Source organism: Gallus gallus, chromosome 10, assembly GCF_016699485.2.
Source record: "Gallus gallus isolate bGalGal1 chromosome 10, bGalGal1.mat.broiler.GRCg7b, whole genome shotgun sequence".
Classification (NCBI taxonomy): Eukaryota; Metazoa; Chordata; class Aves; order Galliformes; family Phasianidae; genus Gallus; species Gallus gallus.
This window is the reverse complement of record NC_052541.1, coordinates 7,782,674-7,809,370: the sequence shown is the minus strand read 5'-3', so window position 1 is coordinate 7,809,370 and position 26,697 is coordinate 7,782,674. Positions and strand designations below refer to the sequence as shown.

Here is a 26,697-nt window from a genome sequence, read left to right as displayed (position 1 = left end):
ACTTGCAGATGTCATTAAATTGTTTGCTTACAATAGACCCAAAGCAGCCCTAGGTCTTAGACAGTAATTGTATCCATCTGCAGACTTTTCAGTTTACCTTAAACTGCCGTGATGCAAAGACAGTGAGTGAGTGATCTATTAAAACAGAGATGATTGTAGATCCATAAACTAGCACTGAAATAAGCTACAAACATTTTGCTGGCTGTGTTCCCAAAGCAGCAAGTTCTGGTCGTCACACGGAGGGATGAAGAAAGTTCATTTGAAACAGACACTTCACAGAAATGCAGGGCAGTCCCCTTCAGACAAGGGTAAAAGACAAGCTGTAAGCCAGTGACTCATTTGAGAATACCAGTCTGTTCTGCTTGCTTGCTCAATCTGTGAATATCATCCACTTCTAGAAAACACACGTTGGAATGCACAAGAAAACTCCCAGCCCAGGCTGATGGGAGAACTGTAAAGCATTTCCACCATTTGATCCTAGGTGGCTGCAAGGGCTGGGCAGGCATGAGACAACCTAACCATCAGATTCATGTTTTACGTAGCTTTGTATCCTTTCTCTATTGTGGCCAAGAACAGATGCTAAGGAGATGATAAAAAAAGTAGTTAATAGTACAACCTCCAGCATATCCTCCAGATTCCAATTAACCACTATGAGTGACTTTTCCTGTGTCTGTAAGGCAAGACACTTTGACAGACCAAAAAACTTAGTCTCTTTTTGAAATCCATTTCTATTTTAGGACCCAGAGCTTCCTGCAACAGCAACACAACAGAGAATACATTTGTGATACAAGAGTAAATTCTGCTTACATTTTACAAAACACCCTTTCTATCACTCTCCCCTCCTTCCCTCTCCAGGCTGAAAAGCACTTGGTCTACTTCATGTCTCCTCACACAGAACTCATCCCAATTCTGTGACCTCTGACTGTATTTTCCCAGCTTTTTTGTGGACACTTTCTGAAAGGGGATGACCAGAAATAAGCACATCACATGTGGATTTGCACAAAACCATTATGGCATTTTAAATTTTGTTACTTTATTACTTCTTTATTACTTTATTATATCCTAATATTTTATTTGCCTTTAACTGTCAACCAGATTAGAGTTTGACTCTCATCAGTAAGCCACTCACCATGACAAAATATTTCTTGGCCAGTCAGTGAGGCCATTACCATGCATGCATCATTAGCTATTCTCCCCATGCACATTACTTGGTATTCACCAACAGTGATTTTTTAATCACCCTTTCTACTCATCTAGTCACTCATTGCCACACAATTTTTTTGCAGCTTCAGAGCTGACAATTTAATTCTCACTTCTATTTCTTATCTTGTAATTAGTAATTAATGTTATCAATGAGGAAATATTTTCCACACTTGTGCCCTGGGATCACTTTTCAAGACTTCTGCCGTGATTTCTTGACGAATATGTTTACAATTTAAGCATCCTAAATAAAGCAGTAGCTCCTAATTCCCTTTCTTTCCCCTTCAGTCCTTCTAAAATACTGGCATACTACCTGCCACTCTCCTTCAGAAAGGCAATCTAATACATCAATTTCATTTTATTAGTATTTCAGCAACCTTGGCTTCTTGACAGTTCTTCAGAGAATACCCAGAGGTACATTCAGCTCTGCTGTCTTACGTCATGATGCTTACAAAGGCTATGATTCCTAAATCACCACATTATTTTCCAATAATTGGTTTTCTATAACTCAGTGTGTTGCGGTTTCAACTTCTCACAGAAAGCAAAACTGATATACCACTAAGAAATATACATATATCCATAAATAAAATAAAAAGCATCACAGCAACGATCAGAGTCTTGTATCTGAAAACTGCATGTCATTTGGCTAATGAGAATTGAAGGAAACAATGTCTCCACCTTGCCTTGGAAGCAAGTTCTACTTAATAACACCTTCTTAATGTTTATTAAGCCTCAGAGACAGAGGAACCATAATCACTGACTATATTAAAGAAGCCACAGCATCAATTTTACCCATTTTCTTGTGGTAGATCAAAAGGACCATGAATCAGCCTGGAGGCAGGGCAATTAAAAATGTATATAGTTTTAGTCTTCCCTTTTGTTGGCATATGAAAAACCTACTCACATTCAGTTCAACTGCAGACTATAAACAGAATGAGGCGAATTATAATTTGTGCAGAGCACAAAAATTACTTTTTAATATATATATTTAATTTTTGCTAAAAAAAGCTCTAGAGCTTTAATATAGAGGTCTAGCAAAGTACTCTGCTGTAGTCAAAACAGTGTCCGTTACAGCATGACCATATCCTGAATGTTACTGGTTCATTATTGCCAAATGCAACTCCGACTCTCCTTGACTGACCTGATACACCATAACATAGCAACAGGCAATAGACAGCCCTGTAACACGAGCCTTCAGGACATGCAATACTGAACAATATGAACACTACTAGGTGACGAGGTTATCATAACATAATAAATAATATAGAGATGTCAATCTGTGATTTGCCCTTTACTGCCTCTTGCTTCATCTGACCCTTTTTCACCTCCCTTCTTTGCACAGATCTGAAACACAGTCAACATCCATGCAGCCCCCCCCTGCTTAATATGCAAAAATAGAGACAGCTGGAAACAAGCCACAGTTGTCTTCTCCTTTCCAACACACTTCCCTTTTTATTCAATGAAGCATAAAAAGCCTTTGATATAGTCCTACATGACATCTTTATGTCTAAATTGACAAGAGATTTATTTGATGGATGGACTACCTAGGAGATAAGGCATTGGCTGACAGCTGAGGCCAATAGCTCAATGTCCAGGTGGAGGTGCAGATCAGCCCATCAGGGGTCCGTGTGGGGAGCGGCACCATTTAACATCTTTATTAAGAGACAGCAGCATTGAGTGCATCAAGCTTGTGGATGGCACCAATCTCAGTTGTGAAGCTGATATAAGAGATGGAAGAGATGCCAGCCAGAGGGACCTGGACAGGCTTGAGAAGCAGGGCCACATGAATCTTGTCAAGTTCAACAAGGCCAAGTGAATGGTACTGCATGTGCAGTGTAAGTACAGACTGGGGGTAATGGATTGAGAGCAGCCCTGTGGAGAAGAACCTGGAGGTACAGGGGGATTAAAAAAAATGGACATGAGCTAGAAGTGCATGCTCACAGCCCAAGAAGCCAACCATATCCTGGGATGCATCAAAAAAAAAAAAAAAAAAAGGACAGGCAGGCAAGGGAGGAGGTGACTTCCCCTTCTACCCTGCTCTTGGGAAGCTCTATCTGGAGTACTGCATTCAGGCCTGGAGCCCCCAAAACAAGAAAGGCATGGAGCTGCTGGGGTGGGTACAAGGAGCTGAGAAAACGCTGAGTGCTGGGGTTGTTCAGTCTGGAGAAGGCTCTGGGGAGACCTTTCGGCAGCCTTTTGATACTTAAAAGGAGCTAAGAAAGATGGAGGGAGACTTCTTAACAAGAGCCTGTGGTGACAGGACAAAGAGTAATGGCTTTAAAATAAAAAAGGGTAAATTTAGATGAGATATAAGGAAGAAGCTCTTCACTATGAGAGTGGTGAGACACCGAGACGGGTTGTGGAGAAGTTGTGAATGCTCTATCCCTGGAAGTATCCAAGGACAGATTAGACCTGGCTTTGGGCAACTTGATCTAGCAAAAGATTATCTTTAATGTCCCTTCCAACCCGAACCATTCTCTGGTTCTGCAACACCGAGCACTACCCTGTGATACAACTTTAACTGTGGGAATGCAGATCCTCCACAAACAAGTTTTGGTCCCCTCAGCATGTACAGATCAGCTGGAGAGACTATCAGTGAAGAGGGACGCCCTCATACACAACCTCCTCAAATTATTTCTCCAAGATTTAAATTACTGAACTGGTTGATAGCATTTAACACTTTTCTTGCTATTATTACTGAAAGATTCACACAACATGCCCTTTTAAAAATGCAAAATGTAGTTTCACAACTTGAGGAAAATAGCTCAAGAGTTCCAACTTATTTCTTCCACAGAAGTGGAACTGCAGTCACTGCCCTTCCTCTCCCTCTTCAATGTCTACATACACAAGATGACATAGAACCTGTTCCCTTACTCATTCCTACCCTCCTACTTCACACCAGTGATATCAAAGTGCTTTACCTGTAGATTTATTCCTACCATAAGATATATATGCACTGAAAAATAATATTAAAAACAAATACAAAGTCAAGGACAACCTTCAGTGATTCAGTTGTGGATTCATATACCTCTTCCTCCTGCTCGTATAAATGAAATTCCATTATCTACTACAGAATCTATTCAACATATTTCCAGTAAAGATCAGCAGTGGCATGCAGGCCATCATCATTCCCCATATTTTTCAATTTAATTAAAAATAATCCAAGGCCAGTTGTCACAGAAATTGGGTTTTGATTTTTATTTATTTATTTTAAGTCAGCCTTTAACAAGCTGTTGATTATAGAAAGCAAGAAACCTGATACTAGGTGGCTGTGGGCTAGTAGCTAGGCACGTAAGAAAAGAATGCATAGAGCTCTCACTGCTTCAGACTCTGCAGCCCCTGACCAAAGCACTGATTTGATTTCACGACTGCTCTGTACAGATAGCTGACATTACTAAACGCTACTCCAGTATCAACTTGTTAAATTTGAACTCAGACTCAGCGTATCAATATACTAGGCCAGACTAACTGGAGTCAAGAGAAATATTTTGGGAGTTGTTTATTTTTAAATGAGTCACAACACACCATGATAATTAATTGGACCACATAATTAAATGATTGCCATAGAATGCATTGTATTTGTCAAAGGCTGTAATGGCAAATACAAAATTATTCCTCTACTATACTCTAGTGAATTGCTGAACAGCCATGAAGTCAACTACAGCTTTTGCTCGGTTTGGTCAGGGGCTTTTAATTCTTTTTGATAACATGTTTGATAGGATATTGTATACAAAGATCTCAGCAGTGATATGGCTCTGTGCCTTTCACAAGAACATGGAAGAAAAACATACTAATATAAAGCCTTTCTTATCCAGTTTTCTGACGTTAGAGATCTTTTTGATTTGTGGACATGGCACAAATTACATATTTGGCAAAAGTCAGATATCTGCAAATTCACAACAGGTACAGAACTGCCACAATTTGGGATTCATATTCTTGATACATAAAGTATTTTAAAAAGTGAAATCTGGCCTGGATTTCCTGATAATCCACTCTGAACACCATTTCCAAGAACTGAAACCGACTATTTACCAGTTCAGTGATGTTCTCCAGAAACACTAACAAAATAATCCTGAACTTGGACATTATCTAAATTAAATGCAGTAAAATTCATTCAGTATTTAGATATATTTTACATATTAATTGACATTAAACACAGAAGCCAGCAGTGAAATGTACTTGAAATGCATGACTCAAAAAAAAAATACTGAGGAAAACATGTTAAGAATAACTAGATCCAGACTACTTAAAATGCCATAATCTGCTTGTGCTTATTGTGGAATTTGCCATGAGCTTTACAGTGCAATTTTGGGACGAGGAATCAACAAAGTGCATGGTGATTTCCAGATCCACTGTAAACTTCATAATGAAGCTTAAAGCGAGACCAGAGTTCTTACAAGAAAGTGTCTGACTTTTTGGGCAAAAAGCAAATTAAAAAAAAAGTCAGAAGTAGTAAGAGAGTGGGGAATCATCAGGCACCAACTGAAGGCAATGACAATGAAAATTACAGGATATTATCTTTGAGGTAATTAATATTACTAGTTCAGTAATGAACTGTCAGATCTTTGGCCTAAAGCCCATTGCTTCAACAAGCAAATTAAGACTACAGTAATGTCAATTAATGGACAATGAGGTCTTAAAACTTGAAATAACTTTTATAAGTATTACTGCTCTTGCACCAGCATTCATAATTAAAACCAGTAGCTAATATTCAGCTTGCTTAAATGAGGTTGTGAAGACTTGAACAAGTTCTAGAATGCACATTTCATACGGTTTATGCATTACTAACAAACTGCTTCAAGAGTTAATAAGACCAAACTCTTCTGAAATTCAGTTAGATGCAAGTTTCATTACCAAAAAATATATTTAATATAAACCTTCTAGAGCCGAGTACTATAATTTGGACAGCAACGTTGTTGGGAGCGATATTAAGTTACAGCGTGCTGCTCAGACTGAAGAAGTGGTTGGAAGGGGAAAAAAAAAAAGGAAAGGAAACTGAAAATTCCTGTGGTTCAGGGTGTATACAGAAACAAATGGTATTTACAGTTTCTCCGTGCAAATATAACTTATCTTTAATCTTACATAGAGTAAACCATACTGAGAGAATAAAGCCTATGTGAAATAAACCTGAAAGCCTTCTTCACAGTAATTTATTCATTTCTGCCAACTTTATATGCAATGTTAACGATTACTATAATTGAGCTGGAAAGTTACGTATTTAAAACTTTACAAAACTGAAGTTTAGTTATTTAGACACTGAAGTTCTTTAAACAAGAAAATCCTTTCAGGTTCATGTAAGCAGGATATTATTGTTTATAATGTATTAAATACAGATACTTCCCTATATGACAAATTCGTCAAAAAGAGTACCATATTCTAAGAATCAAAGCTAAAAAATGACTGTTGTGGATAATATAAAAATTAACCTTCCCAATGATGACAGTTTGACAACATTAGGAAATTCTGAAGTAGCTGTGTTTAAAGTCTTGATTATAAATGTTATTATGTAAAATTTATGATTTCAATTTCAGCTGCAGAACACTGATTTTCCTGTAAGTCAGAACACTCACCTTATGGGGCCTCCACAAAGAAGTGTTAGATATTTCCCTTTTAGAGGTTCCATATCTTTTCTTAACACCACTTGTTTTTCCTTCGTTCCCAGGTTTGAACTGTATGTGCAACTGAGACGTCCTTGCATTATGACACTTGTATTTAAGACTGGATAAACAGCAAGAAACTTTCTGACGCGATCCTTCCAATGAAACACTTCTTTGCAAAACATGGTGGGCTCTGCTCATCTGTGCATTCGGTCTTTCCAGTTCGTTTATATTCATCTGGTATTCTGAATCTATTTTTGAGGGTAAACATGCAGATGTGCTGCGTGTCAGTTTTAAAGGAGGGTATTTTGCACTGGAGTTCAGATTTAACTCTTGACTGCAACAGCCATTAACCATTTCACTGCTTGATGCAAATGCTCTTGGAGTCAGATGAACTGAAATACATGAGAGGCTCTCATGAGCTGCCTGCTCAGAACTGTTCAAAATTTGACTTTTGTCCTGCAATGATGTATGCAAGTAGAGCGGTCTTATGTCTCTAGCTTCACCAGATGCACAACCTGTTTTAGACAGTCGAAGTCCATTGACTGCTGTTGAAAGAAATCCCTTGGAAACAATTTGATCTTCCTTATGTGCCAGCTCACTGGGAGAAATAATCAGTTTATGTGATGTTTGATAGGCACCTCTATGTGGCATCTGACCTGAGGTTACTGGAGATGCTGGAGGAGTACTGGAAGGACTTCTGGGGAAAATTACCAACGATGAACACCGCCGCAGCGGAACTTTAGTTTTCTTCCTCACTGACAAAGCTTCTTGGTCAAAAGCAGCATTAATTCTACACACTTCTATTTCTTCCTGAGATGAATTGTTTCTGTACGGACTGTATTTGTTTGCAGTGTTTCCATAGGAAGAATCACTGTGTACAACACTACAACAGAAAGAACCATCGCTTGTCGAGAGAGTGCCGCTGCCGCTGTCACTGATGACGCTGTTACTATACGAACCTCCATCACTCGTGGTACTTGCACATGATCCATAGTCACTGCCAGCACTGCTGAAGGACCCATTGTCACTGGCTGCAATACTGTTAAGACTGCCGATGCACACAGCAGTATTGCTCAGATGGCTATCATTAGCTTGATGATCAACCACAGTTCTAATGCCACAATTCCCTTCATTACAAATACTGATGAATGAAGCATCTTCGCCAGTAGCTGCAGCATCACCAGACCGAAAACATCCATTATACCTTCTAGACTGCAGAGAAATGTGCAGTGACGTGCTCTTTTTTTTTTGCAGTGAAGAAATAGTTGCATTTCCCTCTTGATTAATTACTTGCTGCATTACAGGTGCACAAGCAACTTGCCTAGAAGCCAGCTTCATTTGTGTGACATTAGGTTCAGAATTCTGTGCCTTTTTGAAGTACATTTGATTGTTACTATCCAAAACATCTTCAGAGGTCTCTGATAACAGATCTGTGTTTCTTCTTTGGGTTGCAAAATGCAATCTTAACCGTCGTGCCATTTGTTCTCATTTCCATGCATATTAGCAAATTAAAACCACAAAGATCGTTCAGCAGAAAGTCTACAAGCAGCTGCACAGAACCTGGAGCTCGTGCATCACAACAGTAAAAGCCCATAAAAGAAGTTGCAAGCTTTGTCCTAATTTCTACAGGATAGTAGTGTTAAGAAAAAAAGATATTGTACCTCGTGAAATCAGTCAGCCATTTGTTGAAGTGCAGTTTCTGGACCGTCTTTGATTGCTCGCAGTCAGAAAGCATTCATTTATAAAGCACTTACATTCCAGCAACCTCAGCTGCAACGTACTGACAAACACTATCAACCTTGTTTCAATTATACCTTCTGTAATTTGCATATATGAATATAATAATAACCTCCCAGCACTTCCAAGTTTAAAACAGCAGCTTCTGCTGCAGCTGCACTAGCTGAGTCAATGTGTCCGTACTTTCCCCAGCAGCGTATGACTACTAATATTTTTACCCATAGGTTTAGAATTACAGGAAGTTGGTAGGAATGAAATCCCATATAATTGAGTATCAAGTCTAGGATTGAATTTCCAAATAGTAGCCATGCTAGCAAACTGCTGAGGTCTGACTTATGCATAAACCAGTGAAATAACCCTTCTCCCGAAAAAGGTTTTTTCTAGGCTATTTAAACAAGACTTGAAAGAAACCTGGCATTACCTAACAATCTGCATTCTGTTTAACCAATCACACTTTGCAAGGATTTCCACGTAGTGAAAAGCTCTCCTACCAATTAGTTAATATTTTTTAGTGAGACGCCTCTAAATTTGAAGCGCAACAAGATATCCTGATTAATAATTCAGTGCTTACTTCCAGCCTGCCATGTTAAATAATATATTTTAACCTTTCCAAATTACAGCTGTTGAAGGTGGAAAGAAACAAAATATTCTTACAGTGCAAAGCAAACTACCATCTTGTTTGCTGGAAGCCCAGAATAAGTGGACATTCATTACAGTTCGATATGACATGCAAATGTATGCCCAGCTACATAAACTACGGTACACTGAGAGAATTATGCACTACAATAAATATGGTCACTGAGGACAATTACAGAAGAAAGCTATTCTGTATAATTATATATAAGCTGTCTTCTACTTTCATAGCTAACTACTAAGTTGTTTTTTTTTTTCCGTAAACTGATCAAAATGAACAGCATATAAAGAAACTAATATACTGTCATCTCTTGAAAGAATAACAGGACTGAGAGTTCCTACAAATGTTTCACTGTCTCATGATGTGGAAAGGTCCTTTGCTGGCATCTAGTGGGACTTCTGAAAAAAGGCAATCTTGCCTTTCAGTATTTTTTTGGGTTTTTTTCTTTTTTGTGTGTTTTTTTCCTTTTTCTTTTTTGAAACATATTTGATATGAATGTACTCATGAATACAGGAGCCACATATGCAGTATAAATATGTATCTACAGTACAAAACGCTACCAGACTAGCATGAAATTACTTAGTGCTGTTGAAAAAGTGCAAACACAGGAGAACACTGGGCCATTTATACTTTTATAGGTCACACTACTAGATTTTTTTCTGCTCCGTATTTATTTAACCTTTGCTGTATTTTAAGCTAGAAGGTAATAAAATTAACATTTAAACCTCCTTCCCAAATAAGAGCCAAGAATCCAATTCACAGTACTCTGTTTGCAAGCAACAAATTTGTTTTCTAATTATACTCCAGGGCTTACTTAGTCTCCATTACCTGAATTCCATGATTAGAATGCAGCAGTAAATGAATACTACCTTATTCATAAAAGCCAACAAATACAATAGTTCATCTATTTCATTATGCTTTACCAGCTGGATTTCTTCTAATGTTATGTGTTGGAGCAGGAAGAAAAGTAAAATACCATAAAAGCTTTTTTGGTCACAGTTTTAAAAGAGTTACAGTTGAACTACAAGCAATATATTTTAAAAAGTAGACACCCTAAACTATGTGAATGAAGAGAAAACAATGCAGTTCTTCAAGAACTATCTGCCCCAACGCTACCCCTGTGAGCAGCACAGTTTATAACACATTAGTTTCATACACAACAAAAACTGCAACAACTTTACTGGACAAACTGTTTTTAGTAAAAGTCAGACATTAAGACGTATTGGTGATAAAAGCAGTGCTGCAGGACTTCCAATTTATGCCAAACTTTTAGGGGGATTTTTGAGCTGTTTCCAGGAAAGCAACATTACTTAAAAGCAAGAAGAAATTTCAAGCTTCAATTTCTCTCCAGAAATTAACGGGACTCAAAACATAGAATTCTACAAAGAGGAAGACAGTCCCACAACTGTAAGAGAATTTCAATGTTATCAGCTTACTCACATCTACATTTTAAACAGCTGTCCAGCAGACAGAACAAAGAATGACTGATCAATATTCAAGCCCACTATAATCACTGAAGATCAAACACCTTTTGAGCACAGCTGCATACACATCCTTGTGAAAGAGCATAAGGCATCCATGGTTTCTGACATGAGAAGACAACAGAAGTGAGCAAGACTGTCAATCCCCAGGAATCACAGCTACAGCAATGAGTTGACCAACTGAAGTAGTTCAAGACATGTGGAACAGAAAATTAGTGTTCACCAAACAGAAAGCAAACTAAATAGAAATAGGAAGACAGCTTCTTCCACTGACTGAATGGGGAGATGAGAAAGATTTTAAAAAAATGTTATCACAGAACTACACAGTGAGCAACCAGGTCATGCTGCGCTGATATCCAAATGCAGTCACATAAGGGAAACAAAGCACTGTTCCACATCGATGCCAGTAAGATATCTTCTTGATTCCTCTCCCACAAGCAAAGAGGTCAAACAACTCATCTACTTCCTATGAGAGAATGAACAACAAGGAATTCTCTTGGTGGAAACCAAAAAGTCTGCTTTTTTCCCTTCATGTAGGCATCTGATTTTCTAGTCATGCCCCCTGACTTCCACGTGGTGGCAGTACGGTTCCAACGACTATGGACAGTGCTTCCAGCCTGCACTGCAGCCCTTAACAGCATTCTGAGAACAACTTCCGAGCATCCTGACACGTAAACTGCAAATTCTGGTGATTCCTTTTAAAGTTGCTTTAAATATTTTTAATATCTGGGACAAGAAACACCACCAGCCAGCAATAAAATGACTTGGCTATAGCATGATGGCTACAACCAAGAAATAACACTCTCCTTTCTTAAATGTAATTATTCAAAGGAAGTCAGACTCTTATTTGCAGACATTTTCATCCTTTCAACCCTTAGCAGAATAGCACCTCCATAAGAGGTGCAACAGATTACTGACAATACAGACAGCATGAGGAAAAAATGAAAGGGTTTTTGCTGCTAACACATTCCTCAGGCACCAAAATTCTTCAGAATGGCTATCAGAGCAAAACAGTGTCTGAAGTGCAAACTAAAGACCACTCAAGTCTCTCCAATTAGGTTCTATACTGAAGAAAAGGTGTATAATCCCAGTGAGACAGAACGTCTGTTAAACAGGCCTACTACACAAGTGTTAGCCTTAGTAATTCACAATTGAGCATACAGGCAGGAAGAAAAGGAGGGCTCCTCACATAGGAAACAAGAACATGGTCAGGAGTTACAATTTCACCAAGGACACAAATGCACAAGCTATCCCTACTTTATTTACGGTATCTCATTCAGTGAATAACAAGATAACACTCCGGTGTCTGCTTGTTGACAAAGAAAATGCACATGATGTCTGTCCCGCTTCTCCTTCATGCTACTGAAGAGAATGCCCCCATGCATACAAACACCTACCCTCCCAATATTACTTTGTAGGAAAATAGGCATTCAGTAGAGAGCTTTCAGTGTCACAGAAGGACTTGGTCATACCACTGGAGAAGCAATGTAAGAAAAAATGCTTCTGAGTTAAAGCATGTTAGAAGTTCAGAGTAACAGCCTCACTGCTTCAGAACATCTAAGTGTGGTAATGCCAGAAAAGTAAACAAATTAGGTCTTCCTTTGGGTTGTTCTTTTTTTCTTCTCTTTTTTTTTTAAATTATTTTAATTTTGAACATTGAATCCAGATGAAGTTATTTTCACTAAAGCCTTTATTAAATTGCAATAGTAATACAAAAGGACCTACCAAACGGTTTTCATCAAACACTTCAAAAAGGAGTCTGTGTTTCTGAGGATTAACCTAGGAAAAAGAAAGATGTTAATAGTTAAAATATCTGCTGAATTCCACTGTTCGTGTCATTAAGACAAATGACATATTTCTTTCCTCCTGTATAAGCACAGGAAGACTAATAAAAAGTCAAAATTAAAATGACAGTTTCTCATAGAACTTGGTATGAGAGTGCAAGAATGTATCACTGCTTTTACATATATCAAAGCAAAAACTAAATGATGCTGACATCCAGATTATAATTCTTTTTCTCCAATAACAGTGGCTCAGAGCATGTGTAAGCATGTTGGCTTAACTAGAGCTCTAAAAGGACCAAAAAGTATTTTCCAACATTGAGATACATAATCTAAAAATATTTATGATTAAGTTAACAGATGGCAAACTAGTGAACCACATTGTTCTTCTATGTAAGATTTTAAACCAATGGTCCATCTTTATCAACCAAACTAGAGGTCTTAGACACCACCACAGCAAGGAAAATTTAAAAAATTATCAGTCAAAAAAATATTTAAAGGAAAGGCATAGCTAACAAATGCAAGAAAATGACCTCCTTCTTCCTCACATAGCACTGGCAAAAAGAAAGATGAGAAGATATTGCTTCTAAGCAATAAGAAAAAAAGAGAAAGCAATAGCAATGTTTGAAAGACAATAGCAAAAGTTAAAAGAATTAAAATAACACCAATGGCACAAGACCAAGCAGTCCATCTAATAAGTTTATCAGATGGCAATAAAAAAAATTGCTTTCTAGAACTAACTATACATATAAAGATATCCAAGAGTACAGTGGTCTTCCATGTTGCAGAACAACTCTGACTGGAAACGGATGATACATGTTACTTTATATAAGGTCACAATTCTCTCATTATTCAAGATTTGAGTTGTTTATCAGAGGAGGGAAATTCATCATCACTTGGGCATGCTTTACAAAGGCAGTTTTCTCACATTCCAAATTCAGAACTCAAGAGTTCTTTAGTAGTCACTTACAAAATCGGGTCCTCCCGGTTCCTGAAACACTCAACAATACAGTCCACATTCTGACTATGTGCTTGTTGGACAAATAAGACCTAAATTAAACATCAAATGTACATTTTGTCCCTAAAATATAAATAATACTATGTTCATTATGCAACACCACCAATTGGCACCAATTAGCCAAAATCCGTGCCATCCCAAAACTAGTTGATAAATTTATGTCCAAGTTTTTGTGCATTAATGGAACAAAGAAGGTAAGATTTGTATTTGTGCTACAGTAAAATTTTCAGTCTTGAAAATAACAGATGTGCTGCTAAGGAAAGCAGTCCGTGAACCTTTGAACATTAATTATAAAGACTGCATTTCTGGTTTAAAATGAAGCAGCAAGGAAAAAAAAATCCTATTAACATAATAACCAACTCAGGTAATAAAACAGTAAAAATAAAAAAACACAAAACATCTCCAACACTTACTCGAAATAAAAGTTCTTCATTCCACTTTGGGTTCAAGGACTGTATATAAGGAGGAAAAGGACAACATTGGTTACAGTACCAACAACATACTGGTGTCTTTTTCTGCTGTTCTTCACGTGTCACATCTATTTCATCTCCTGTAACAACCTACTTCAAGCACAAAAGCTTTAATCTTGCTATTACAGATAAAAGTCAGAGAAGCCTTATGCTGTTTAATGCAGTGCAAAATTGAGACAATTTATACATGTATTCTCAGATTTTGGGTAACACCAGGGATGCAGGAAAAGGCCCGACCTGCCATGCAAATCAGTTAATTTACTGTATGTCTTCAGTAACACTCCCTGCTTCCTCTCACGTCCGTATCTGCTATCTGCATTGCTTACATGCAAGCACAAAGTAATTCTAAATTATGAACTCTTAGCAAATGTCAGATTTCTCAACAACGTCATCTGGACACACCAAGAACAGATGGACCAAACCCAACATTCTCTGATCAACCACACATCTCTTTTGAGTGTGCCAGTTTTTAAGAATACTATAGATGCTTAATAACAATTATCAGCATGAAGGTGAAATAGAGCCACAGAACAACTCTTGGGTCAGCTGATAACACAAATCACAGTCATTATCAACAGCAATTTGGAAGATTATTTTCTCTCTCATGTATAGTCTTTCAGTAGATCTACCATAAATTATTACTTCTAACACTGACTTTTGTCTGCAGATATCTGCAGAAAGAAAGGATATCTGCAGAAGTATGAGGATATCCAGAAGTATGGCTTAGGTGAACTATACAATCTGATGTACAAGACAGAAATGTTGTATAGAAAGAGACAGATTATTACACCATTAAGGATCTAAAACAACCAAAGCAATCCAGTATTTCCATTAAACTACTTAGTTTTGAGTCATTACTTACCTTATCTTCTTTATTGCTTCTCTACCTCACATCAGTAAATTTATTGAAAGGAAAATACAAAAATAATGCCACAAACAGAAAAATAGAGCAGACTACAGAATGTTTCTTTCACTCAGGAGGAATGTTAGTCCTCGTATTTCTTTTTCCTCAGAGTTTAATGAAAGAAATAAAACCCACATCCACAAAGACAAGTAAGCTAACCTTTCTAATAGTTTTTGTCTGAACACTGCTAAGGACTCCATTCACTGGATCATACACTGTCACTTTCACATATGGGTCACTGAGGGGAAAAACAAGAAAAACATAAACAAGTTGCTAGATATCCTTTTTCTTTTTGTCAGCATTATTAACAGTTGAGTTTTAAAAGGTTTAAATTAACAGAAGCTACAAAACTAGGAGTTACGATTACTTTATAGGTACTATATATTTTGACACTTACAAACATTTTCTAAACAGTATCAGTAATAATGCTTAAATTAGTTTTTAACTCCATAGCAGCTATGCTATTTTACATCCCGCGTATCACTACGGTTGGATTCTTTCTTCTTTCACAATTCTTCTTTCATGAGGAAAGGTTTAAAATATCCTGATGCACTTCTACAAAACACACACACACAATCAGTTGTGACTGAAAATGCTTGAACTATTACACATCTTGGTTTTGACAATAACAAGTTGGAACATCTAGAATCTGAGGTGCTTCCTTAAACATGCAATATCTTTTTAACATGTTCTGTTCCAGAGAGTTTGAGTTTAACCTGAATGTTTCAGTTAATGAAGGTGTCTAAGAGAACTGCTTAAAATGGTCTGCTGCCTCAGATTGGGTTTTTTTTCTTCCTACGATCAACAATCATACGAGCATCTACTTTTTTCAAGAGCAGGGGCAAAGCATTCCATTCTGATGCAAAAATCTGCCACTGTTTTTCTTGGAGAGTTAAAAATTTGTACGTCATTAAAAAAAGACAGGACATTCTATGGCTTAAAAAAAACCCAGCATGAATATCACAAGAGAAATTTTTCTAATGCTAAACCGATGTCACAAGTAAATATTAATAATATTGCTAGTGCATTACTCTTGCATTCTTGTACATACGCCAAAAAAGCCTACAGCAGATCTAGTATTAAACCCACCGGCACTTCTGCAGTCCCTCTGCTCAAAGGACAGAAGAAAGAACGTTACCATAAGCTGCATGCCACTGCTTGCCAGTTCTACAAGATCCTGCAAAGCATCTCAAAGTCTGATCTTTACTGTGGTAAATGTTAAGCCACTTTAATTGTTTCTTCCCTTTTACAGATTGTTAACTTAGAAATACGTACATACCCAGAGCCTGCAGCCACTGGCACTGGTTTACCACATCTATAGAGCTGGTGGATGCTGTTCCTCTGCACGTAATTTGAGTTAAAATAGTCTTGCTGTGCTGTTTAGTACTGCATTCACCCCAAGCCTTTAAAGTACCGGTGAGATAATTTTCATTATAATTGAACTACTGTTTTAACTGCACTCTACCTGAAGAGAAACAGGTACACGTAAATGTCCTCCCTGACAGAACCACTGTATTATGTGGAGAATTATGCTTTCCCACACACTGCTTTGCTAGGGCATAAGGTCTGTAACTCTGTGAGGTCTCATGGAACTCGTGAGGCAAGAAAGCACACATCTTCATGTTTATATAGCCTCTGATCATTTATAAGGTATCAGTTAAGACAATTCTGCTTTCTTTTGAAGCAGATATAGTAGGTTTTACTAAGATAAATAGCTACGGAAAGTAAATATTCAGATGTCTCCTAGGACATTAACCCCTTGTGTTCTTACCTGGCTCCTAGGATATCCTTCTTGGCCAGACCAATTCCAGCTATAACCTTCACCCTGACAATTCGTGTGTTCTCCTGAAATACAAAATGCCATATTTAGGATGCATTCAGTCAATTTATTTTTCAGATCTGTTTTTAGTCTACAGAGCTAAAAAGCAATCATTGGCACAACTCCGGATTCACACTGAAAACTACAGATAAGTAGTGTAGATACGTCGTCTGACAGAACAAGTTCTAAAATTCAGTAGCAGGTTTATTCTACTTTTACCCCTTTCCAAGCATTGTCAGCATCGTATTGCATACAGTGGTAGATGGAGAACTCAACAAACCAGCTATATCAAAATGGTAGGCTTTTTGTCTGTTTATTAATTAAGTAATCTGGGTTCTCAGCATTCTCAAGTGGGATCCTGTCGAGTTAGGGTGCTTAATGCTGCAGGACACAACGGCTTATCTCACATATAGCTGTTCCCAGCAGCCCTCTTTCCCAAACACTCCTCAGGAAGATGACGTTGCTCTGGCACCAGCGGTTGCCATTTTCCTCTGAGAGCCTTGCAATACTCTCCTACTGGTTTGGAGGTACTATTCAGCACACATGAAGACCTTGTAGAGCAAAATGGTAAGAGTGAGCAAGCTGCTAGTGCTGCAATTCAAACAGCCCTGTGGCTTCTATGGCACTCGAGCTGCACACAGCTCTGGTCACGCTACTGAGCACGGCAGATACGAGAAATTCAGATGGGTTGATCTCAATGGAAACACTACACCGAGTGATTCATTCTTCTCCTACCCTGAACATCCTGCAGAAGACAGAGGGCTGTCTGCAGGATGACTGTCTGACCTCTCCTCCCCACACACCGATGATCAGGCTCTGCTGATCTCAGTTGAGCTGGGAGGCTCTGGAATGCCACGCAGCAAACCACGTCCGTGCACACCCCAACCACCCCACAGCAGCCACACTCGGTGCCAGGGCCTGCAGCAGCTCTTCCTTCCCAAGCCAGGTTACTCTCTAAAGATGAGTGGGCCCTAAACGTGTCCTGATAGAACAACCCCATGGCATACCTGCTCCCAAATCCTGGTATCATCTCCTTTGTACCAATTCCAGGATGCAGCCGACCCTTCCATGGAACTGTTCCAACTGCTGAACTGACAGAATGGAACTCACCTCATTCTGCCAGGTGACTTTCTGCCAGTTTAGTCAGCTGATCACCTCACCAGAGGTCCCCAAATCAACAGACAACGTTCTCACGTAAGATAAACCAAGTGCAGTTTGTTTGTTTTCCTACTTTAATCTCTGATCCAGGTTTCGAAATTTTAAGTATACCTCCACAGATGAAACTCACAGAGAATGGGAGGAAACCCCAAAGCAAGGACTGTTAATGCAGAATGGCAGTGCCTGCTGGGCTGCTAGGCAGCCTTTCTGAAGAAGCCAATGTAAGAGTGACCGAGTACCCCCCGAGAGAGCACATGTAGCAATCAACTGCTGTAGGCAAGAACATCCTGTTGTCACCTCTGAAATACAGCAGCACCACATGGGTTGTGGTGACAGGCTTGCAGAAGCGCAGAAGATAAGGAGCGTAGCCAAGACATTCAGTTCACCAACAGCGAGCTCAGCGCTCATAAAAAAACTGCACCAGTGGTGTACCCTTATATTCCTTCTGAATATACCTCAAATCTTCCAGGAAGAAATGATGTACACAAAAAATAAACCTTTGGTGATCTGCAGAAGGCAGGAATATTTATCCCACAGACGGCAGCTCTCCGGTGACTGTTAAAGTGACAAACGGGCACCAGCAGGATGTGGTTTTGCCTTTAAAGCAGCAGTGGCAGCTTTATTCCTCAAAGCAGATCAAACATCGTTCGCTTTTTTTGAGCTGTGTACTGTCTAACACCATTAGACACCATCATCACACCATTTAGGTGATATAAGAAGAGCTGAGCGAAATAAAGTCAGACCGGGAGCCAGGGACTCTAACATACAGATTATTAACATACAAATAATTATTAGGAACATGCTCAGCCAAAAAAACTGTGGATAAAGGCAGCAAGCACCTGCAGTCCCCACTCACGTGAGGCAGCAGAGCAGCAGCAGTGCTGAGCCAGCATCAGGTAATGGGCAGGGGGTAGATGGTGCGCGTGGAGGGGGGAAGCACACAGGGCACTGCCTTCCTCTTTTAGAAAACGTTAATGAGATGAGAGAAAGTAATCGTTTTAAGTGCTCTTAATGCTCTTCATTTTTCTACACTCAGGTAAGGTGTAGAAGGAGGATAACTTGCTAATTTTCCTTTTTTTTTTCTCTACTTTCTGCAATGTAAGATAACTTTCAAAACAATCAAGACACTCAATTAGCACCCGGTTTTATTGCAGTGTTATGCCTACACTGTGGCTGTTTTATCCATCCTGCCACGGCACACTAATCCTGTTAGAACATCAGAGGGCACAGACTCCTGCGACACACCTGCTACTCCCTATTTCCTCCTTTCTTCCTTTCCCAGCACACGAGCCCAGATGTCATTTCCCACGCAGTGTTAAAATCCTGCTCTGAATACAGAACTGTTTGTTTTCAACACGGACCTTTCTACTGCGCACCATTTCAATATCCTGCAGAGTCACAAGAAGTCCTGTGAGTAACAGAGAGAGACCCATCTTACAGAAAACTGGAGCAGAGCAATGAAGAACCGCTAGATTCAGGCACTGAAATTCAGATTCCCAAACACAACACATAAAATAAGCAGGTGTGAACAAAATGGCCTCAATTACAGCTTCCTTCGGAGCCCAGCCTCTTCACCATCGTTTTATTTGTTGCAGCAACACCGTATTTGCAATCCTGCATTAAGCACAAACCAACCAACAGAACGCAGAGACAGGAAGCTGAGGCTCCATGCCAGCGCCCAGGGCCAAAGCAACGAGCTGCAGGTTTTCCATGGCCCCGAGGTCATTCACTCTGAACTGGGCATGCAGAATCATACGTGAGAGCTACACAGCAAGTCTCCGATGGCAAACAAAGGGCATTTCCCACATTTGTAACATGAAGAGGTTTGGCTGAGCTTGTGAGCTATGGACAAGGTTGGATGTGATGGGTTTGTTACACACCCGAGCTCTGTCCCCTTCCCCAGACTGCATCTCTTGTTGATTTCAAAACACTTTTCCCCTAGCGAGGGTGGCTAAAAAACGCCTAAGCTGAGCAAAATTGACTGGAGTAAACTGAAACAGAGCGCCTGAGGGGTGTGCTGTTAGTCCAGCTAGATGGCCTCCCAAGTTGTGGGCAACCATTAGGAGGCTGTGAGAGAGCAGAGGGCAGCGCAGCCCTGCAGCACGCTGTAGCAATTCTCTAGCGCTACGCCAGCGCAACTGCAATCCTAAAAGGAAAATAAGCGAGCTCTGAGAGGTCCACAGCTACTCCTCTGAACACAGCGCACAAATTACGACAGTCTCGCTATAGCAGAGGGCGGATAACCCTGAGGGCAGCCCGGCCCCGCACCGCGGAGCTCTCCGCCGCCGCAGCACCCCGCGGCCTCGGGCGGCGCAGCGCAGCCCCGCTTCTTCCCGACACAGCCCGGCGCGTCACCACGACGAAGCTCGGCGCGCAGCTGGGACGCCCACCCCCACCCCCCGCCTCGCACGGCCGCGGACAGCGGCGAGCTCCCCGCGGCGCCCGGCGGCCACAAACAAAGCCGCAGCCGTGGGCGGGCCGCCGGGACACGGCGCCGCCTCCGCGCACGGCCCGGGAGCCGAGGAGAGCCGCCGAGGAGAGCCGCCCCGGGACGCCGCCCCGCCGCTGGGCGGCCCCGCGCCGAACCCCGCCCCGCCCGCGGGCCGAGGCTCCCGCTCTCTCCCTCAGCCCACCGCAGCCCGTCGCCGGAAGCCCCCGCCCCGAGGGGACCCCCGCCCGGCCCGGCTCCGCGGGCTACCCCGCGGGCACGCCTCCGCCCCCTCCTCGGCCACCGCCCGCCCCGCGCGGAGCCGAGCGGTCCGCGGGCCTCACCTCCTCGCCGGGCAGCCCGAACACCTCCACAGGAGAGGCCGCCATGCCGCGCGCCGCCCGCCACGGCCGCGCCCCGCCCCCGGCCCGCCCGCGCCGCCGGCCCACCCCCGCCTCGCGAGCCCCCCTCCCCTCCGGCCTCCCGCCCCGCCCTGATTGGCGCAGCGGCGGAAGACGGCGGCGCCCGATTGGTCCTCCCGCCGAGCCCCGCCCGGAGACTCGCGCCGTGGGGCTGCCGGAGCGGGGCGCGCGGCCCCTGGGGGCGGGCTCGTGTCCCTCAGGGCGTCCTGCGGGGTCCGCCTCCGTGTGCGGGGAGCGCGTCGTTCGTCCGAAGCCTGCCCGGTAACCTTATTGTTTCCATCACGTGTGTCTTCTCTGCATCTCAGGGGCGAGCCCTGGGGCTCTTTGCATTAACAAATGGGACCGCAGAAATTCGTGAGAGACGGAGAATAGCGTCGAGGTGCAGAAGGGATCCCGCACACCGGGGTGACAGTGCGGCCTTCGGCGGGGGCCTGGCGGAAGGAAGGCCCCGTTGTGAAGGGAGCTGGTCTGGAGTCAGGGCCGGGCGGAGAGAGGGCCCAGGGGGCGAAGCGAGCTGCCATGGCCAGCGTGGAGTCAAACAGCCGCGGTGTAGAGGCCTTCCGCTGTCTCATAAGAAAGATCTGCGGCTGGCAGCAGCGTGTCAGTGAGGCAGGATGCTGATGCTGCCACTGACAGCATCTTGACGTGGTGGTAAGAGGCCTGAACTCGTGCTGCCCTTACCAGAACTGTGACTAGGCAGCCAGCCAGTCACATGGTGGGCAATGCTCCCTGGTGCTGCCGGGCCCTGCCCATGGTCACACCTGGGGCTGGCCGGCAACCCTGAGCAAAGCATCTGTTGTTGGAGGGATAGAAGGTCTTCAGCTCTAATTGGCTGGCTCTAGAGGATATGCAGTCGCTGACCCTCACGGTCAGTTGTACCTTCTATTTAAAACCTTAGCTACAGTGATTTTCAGGAAACAAGGCATTTCATGCATGGGTTACGTTCTGTGAAATCCTGGTTCACCAGTCAGGGGCTGGAGCTTGATGGTTCTTGAGGTCCCTTCCATCCCAAGCCATTCTGTGATCATCAACAGGAAGTTAGTCATCTTCTCTAATGGGCCTTGTCGGTCCTTGGCTTGCAGCTCTTCTCGTCTGTTTATTTGCAGGATGGGTTGTCCTCCCAGTTTACCAGCTGAGGAAGTGAGCAAAGATCTGTTTCTGCCAACATCGGCCTGTGCAAAGTGAATGTAGGGCATTATTTATTAAAGATCATACGAGTTCACTTAAATTGGTGAGAGTCAAACAAGGTGGCATTCAGGCAGCTATCGTTAGTCAAGATGGTCTAATGAAGGTGACTGTGGGGAAACCATATCTCCTATTAGACCATCGTGTATCATTTGGAAAAAAGAGACCCAGACATTCTTCTGGGTAATTCGAAAGAATGAGCCCCCTCCTGTGCCTGGGTGAGGCCTCCGGGCATGCAATCCTTCAATCCAGTTCCATTCACTTTGCTTACAATGCTCCTTCATAGCATAAATTTGAGGCTTGTCCAAATTTAAATGATTCCTGGGTGACTCTGAGCAAGGACAACCCACTAACTGATAGCAGGCACAATCTCCAGGTCACTCCATTGAAGGGCTGTTGTAGCTATGATTGAACCTAGTACTGATTAAGAAACTCTTCCTACAGCATGCTAGAAAAACCATATGGGTTTGTGGCTGTCAAGCATGATTCTTTTTGCAGTGTTTCCTCTCATACTGGGTTAGAGGACATAAACCATGTCAGACACAAAGCATCAGACTCAGAATTTTGTGTTTTTTCAAAATTATATCAGTCTAATAAAATATACTATTTTATTTCTCCCTATAAAGTGGCTATTACAGCATTGCTGTCACGTGGCTGAACTCTGCACTGTCCGTCTCTGCAGTCTCAGTCCCACCTTTTCTACACACCAGAAGCACACCTGAGGTATTACTGAATGGATGGGTTGCTTGTGAGTAGTTCATTAGCACATTCGTTCTGTAAAACATCAAAACTCAAACATTACCTTCTGAGTAAGCTATCATTTCAAGATGAAACGATGCCCCTTCTGAAATTTACATCAGGGCATTAGCACCGTTTTTTAAGTCATACTTTTTTTTATACTATATATAGTTTTATTTTGTTTCCATGAAAAGACCACAGATTGTCCAGAACTGAAGTTATAGCACAGTTGAAAAACAAGCCCATCAGCAGTTGCCTGCTATCAGTGTGGCTTCTGCTTGGTTTGCTACCCAGAGGTACCCATACACTGAGTTGAGCTCTGCGTGCATTTTCAGTGTAATCAAGAATTATCTTCAATATCTCAGCAAACCTCCAGCAATTCACTTAAAAGAGAATAAATTTAAGTTAAAGAATATTCCCTTACTTAAAAAGAGAAGAAAATAAAATGCAATGTTTGTTAACAAACACTGAGTTCTCATGTAAGATACGTGTCTCCAGCATTTAATATTTTATGGTCTTATGCAATTACAGACTAATAGGGGAAGAGAGCTCTTCTGAGAGATCTTCCTTTTCTTTTTACAAATAATTTATTGTCAGCTGCACAGAATAACCTGCATTTGGATCATCTAAGTGCAATGGAATGCTTTATCTGTATATTAAGACCATTAAAAACATGAATATTTAATCTCATTACTCCATCCCAATGGTGAGTTCTCATCTGGTAACAAAGAAATGTGACTTCTCTTGCCATCTAAATCAACATTAATTGACCTGAAAGATTTAAAGAAGAAAAGAAAAGAACACTTCATTTTTCATCTCTTAGATGATAGCATCTGGACTGACAGACCAAAGGTATGGTCAGAGTCGTATTTACATTTACATCATTCGGTTTGCTTCTTTCTTTACACTGAATCCTTTTATGATCCAAAGACATCCATACATTCTAACACTGAACTGCTTTGAAGAAAAAACAAACAAACAAACACAAAGCTGTCTTTGTTGTTAAGCAGGAATTGAGGTTGTGAAAGATCTGTTTCAGATTTCCAAAGGGTTATTGTAATAAGACAACCTTTAGCTTAAGAATATATGTGAGCGGTGGTCATGGCTAAGTTATAAAAGCTCGGATGATAAATGGCATCAAGGTGTATCCTGGATTATTCAACACAGGATACGGATTTGCTATGAAGGATTTTAAATCAAGTTAGATAAATTACCTTCATTGCTCTCGCTTTAAACCAAAGGAATTAGAGGTAATTTTATTGCACTTACAAAACAAAACACCCATATGCAAATGATACACATTTAGATTTTTGTCCTATTATCTTTTGTTCTACTGAGTCATATAATAGAAAATGTTATGATGAACCAGGCATGGTGTCGCAGTGGCAGGTAAGTGGAAAACTACATACAGGAGGGAATTAACAGAAAAAATATATCTCGCTAGTGAGTCACTGCTGTGACTAAGCTCAGTAAATACCTATTGAGAGCATCGAAGTCTCAGTTTCTCAACTATGGTGGCAGTGACTCACTGAGACAACTGATGTCAAGAGCCCAAGACCTAACATTCTTCTTGGCTAAACAGTTAATTGCAAATACGTGCTAGACAATAGATTTCAAGCACCACGATAGCATGATGCAACACTGATACCAAGATGAAAGCTTGAATTTTGTAAGCGAGAACTTCAGTCTGATAAAGTGACCCCAGACTGACTGTTGTCTTTGCATCGCGTTCCAACTAGGTGGCTCAGGTTGCTCTGAAAGTAATGCCTCCTGTCTATTTTCTTGGAAAATACGACAGATACAAAGAGCATAACACTTTGTAATAGCAAATTCTCAGCAACAAAACACTTTTTCAACAGAGTCACCACCATTAGCTGTGCGTTTTCACCAGCCTGCATGCCACACTCATAAAAATCTGCACCAGTGGATGTGCCCCACTGTTTCACAGCTGCTGTGATGGCAAAGTCCTGACACCATCACCCCTGCAGAGATCTCCGTCCCCTCAGAGAGCTGCTGACATCTACAGCTCTCACTGGAAGGAGGGGTGGATATAAGAAGGGAAAGATGTACAGCAAGAAATGCTGTTCCTCATTTCTGTGACCAGCTGAAAAGTTTACAAGCAACTCAAAATGTCTCTGGATTGATGAGCAAACCTGCGTAGTAATAAGAGCAACTGTAGAGGAGGTGGAAAGATACATGCATTTTGTGCACATGCATTTGAACAAAGTGGTAAACATTTGTGTGAATCACCACCGAGATATTATTTTTCTCTGTTTTCAGCTGGAGAGAGAGGAGCTGCCAGAACAGAAACATGGAGGTACTGAGCTCCAGTCAGCTGCTGTCACCGTTCCCAGCTTAATTCACCACCAGTGATCCCATGGTTAACACAGTCCTTGGGGGTCTTTGTGCCCACAGCTCAGCCTTCCCTAGCGTTACAGAAGTAAGAACTTTCTGGACATTATGTATTTGGATTTTTCTTTAAATACCTTGAGCTTATCAATCTGTGTGCATGTGAAGTAGTCCATATCAGATACACTTTGCTAGTAGCTAAAACATTGCTAAGCTCAGAGGAAGCTACTTTTCTGAATGCGTGTGTGCTCGTGCACTCCTGTCTTTATTCCTCTCTTTTCTTTCCACAAGTAATCCTAGTTGGAGTAGATTTTAGTTATTCCATTAGCACAAGAATATCTATCTGAACAAGGCCTCTTGGACACGGGAGCTTTGACTCCCCTCTTCTGTGTACGTAAAGAGAGATTGTTTTGACTTTCAAAGCAGTGTGAAACAGAAACAGAAAGCACTTTGTCCCAGCCAGCAATAGTCATTCCTTATACACAGCTTTTTCAACAACACATTTCAAAATGTCTCCTCTTGTCTCAGGGCAAGCAGGAACTGACGCTGGGAACCAGTTATCACAGCCCTTGGAACAAGCATCCTGTTGAAGTACTGATATAGAGAAGTGAAGTTAGCAAGTTAAAGACTTGAGAGTATTTTTGTTGGAGAAAGGAGTTGATGAGCGAGTTCTAATTGGGGAGTTTATAATAGAATACAATTATAGAGTTGTGTTTTTTGTGAGTTCTGAGAAAACAAAGATATTTGAGAAGAGGACGCCCAACAACTGTAAAATAAACATGCTGAGAAGCAGAGATTTGTAGGGACAGGCAGTTCAGCTACCCAAGGAAGGCTGCAACGACCACAACAGCTTCACGTTCACTGAAAACTTGATTCTAATTTGCAGCATGTGATTTACTGTTACAGATAGGCAAAGTTTCAATGATAATAACTTAAAATAATCCTTTGAAAAGCAGCAGTGTATTAAAAAGATGACAATAAAGATGAGCCACGAGGCCAAAAATGGAAGTTTTTAATAATTGCTGAGCTGAGGCATTACCAGATATAGCAAACAGGTAGGCAGGCCCAGGGAGAACAGACTCAGCAGGAGCCACGACAAAGCAGTTGGAAAATAGATATGTGGATGTTCCAAGGCAGCCCACTGAGAGTACTTACGTCACTGGGAGGGTATCTCTTGAATATTCAACACACGTAGCAGGAATATTATGATCTCTTAAGAACATTCTATGGTTCTGTAACCTCTGGGTTATAAATGTTCAGCACTACATTTTCTAAGCAAACTTCTCATGTCCTCAGTTCACTTTTGACTGAACTAGTTTTGCTTAGCTTGTGTGTGTGTATATATATGCGTGCGAGTATATATGTACACGTGCGTATATATAAAAATATTCATATACTTACTAAAAGATTTGCAGCAAAGTTCACCATCCAGACATGAAACTAACACTGAGACCAGCACCCACGTGGGGATGCCTGTAACACCGAGGAGCTGCACACAACTCTAAATGGCACAGCTATCACTACTGTGTTCTAGGGGTCTCAACCAAAATGTTATTTTCACATTTGCAGGTAAATTTCAACTCAGTTTCAAGTTGAAGCTATCCCCCCCCCCCCTCCAAATGTAATGGTATTACCACACGAGTAACTAAAAAGGGATAGCTGCAGAGCTGGGCAGAAAGCTAACGAAGCTCTCTGAAGAGAAGATCATTGTGAGAGCACAGTCTGCACGAGGTTTTCAAGACTTACTTGCATGCTCAGCTTTAGACGTGTGGC

General features: G+C 41.3%; 1 protein-coding gene and 1 long non-coding RNA gene across 6 annotated transcripts in view; one reads left to right on the top strand and one right to left on the bottom strand.

Annotated features, from left to right (window-relative positions):
* The window catches only part of NEDD4 (NEDD4 E3 ubiquitin protein ligase), a 50,221-nt gene extending 29,566 nt beyond the window's left edge, over positions 1–20,655 (bottom strand). Inside the window, exons 1-5 of one of the 4 annotated variants that reach the window (XM_015291880.4) lie at positions 20,575–20,655; positions 16,597–16,670; positions 14,985–15,063; positions 13,865–13,903; positions 12,378–12,431 (exon numbers count right to left, since the gene is read on the bottom strand). In XM_015291880.4, coding sequence (XP_015147366.3) covers positions 12,378–12,431; positions 13,865–13,903; positions 14,985–15,063; positions 16,597–16,670; positions 20,575–20,619 — 291 coding nt within the window. In that variant the 5' untranslated portion in view covers positions 20,620–20,655. Of the gene's footprint in view, positions 1–6,770; positions 8,719–12,377; positions 12,432–13,864; positions 13,904–14,984; positions 15,064–16,596; positions 16,671–17,651; positions 18,032–20,574 lie in introns of those variants that run through there. The other 3 variants (XM_046899258.1, XM_015291881.4, XM_015291877.4) reach the window with 3 other exon arrangements.
* Positions 20,656–20,822: 167 nt separating this feature from the next.
* On the top strand, positions 20,823–25,927 carry LOC107054174. 2 transcript variants are annotated; one of them, XR_001468188.4, is made up of 3 exons: positions 20,823–20,913; positions 22,464–22,560; positions 24,856–25,927. It is a non-coding gene; the product is annotated as an uncharacterized LOC107054174 (long non-coding RNA). The 2 variants fall into 2 exon arrangements; XR_005862811.2 differs by having other exon boundaries at positions 22,464–22,585.
* Positions 25,928–26,697: the final 770 nt, after the last annotated feature.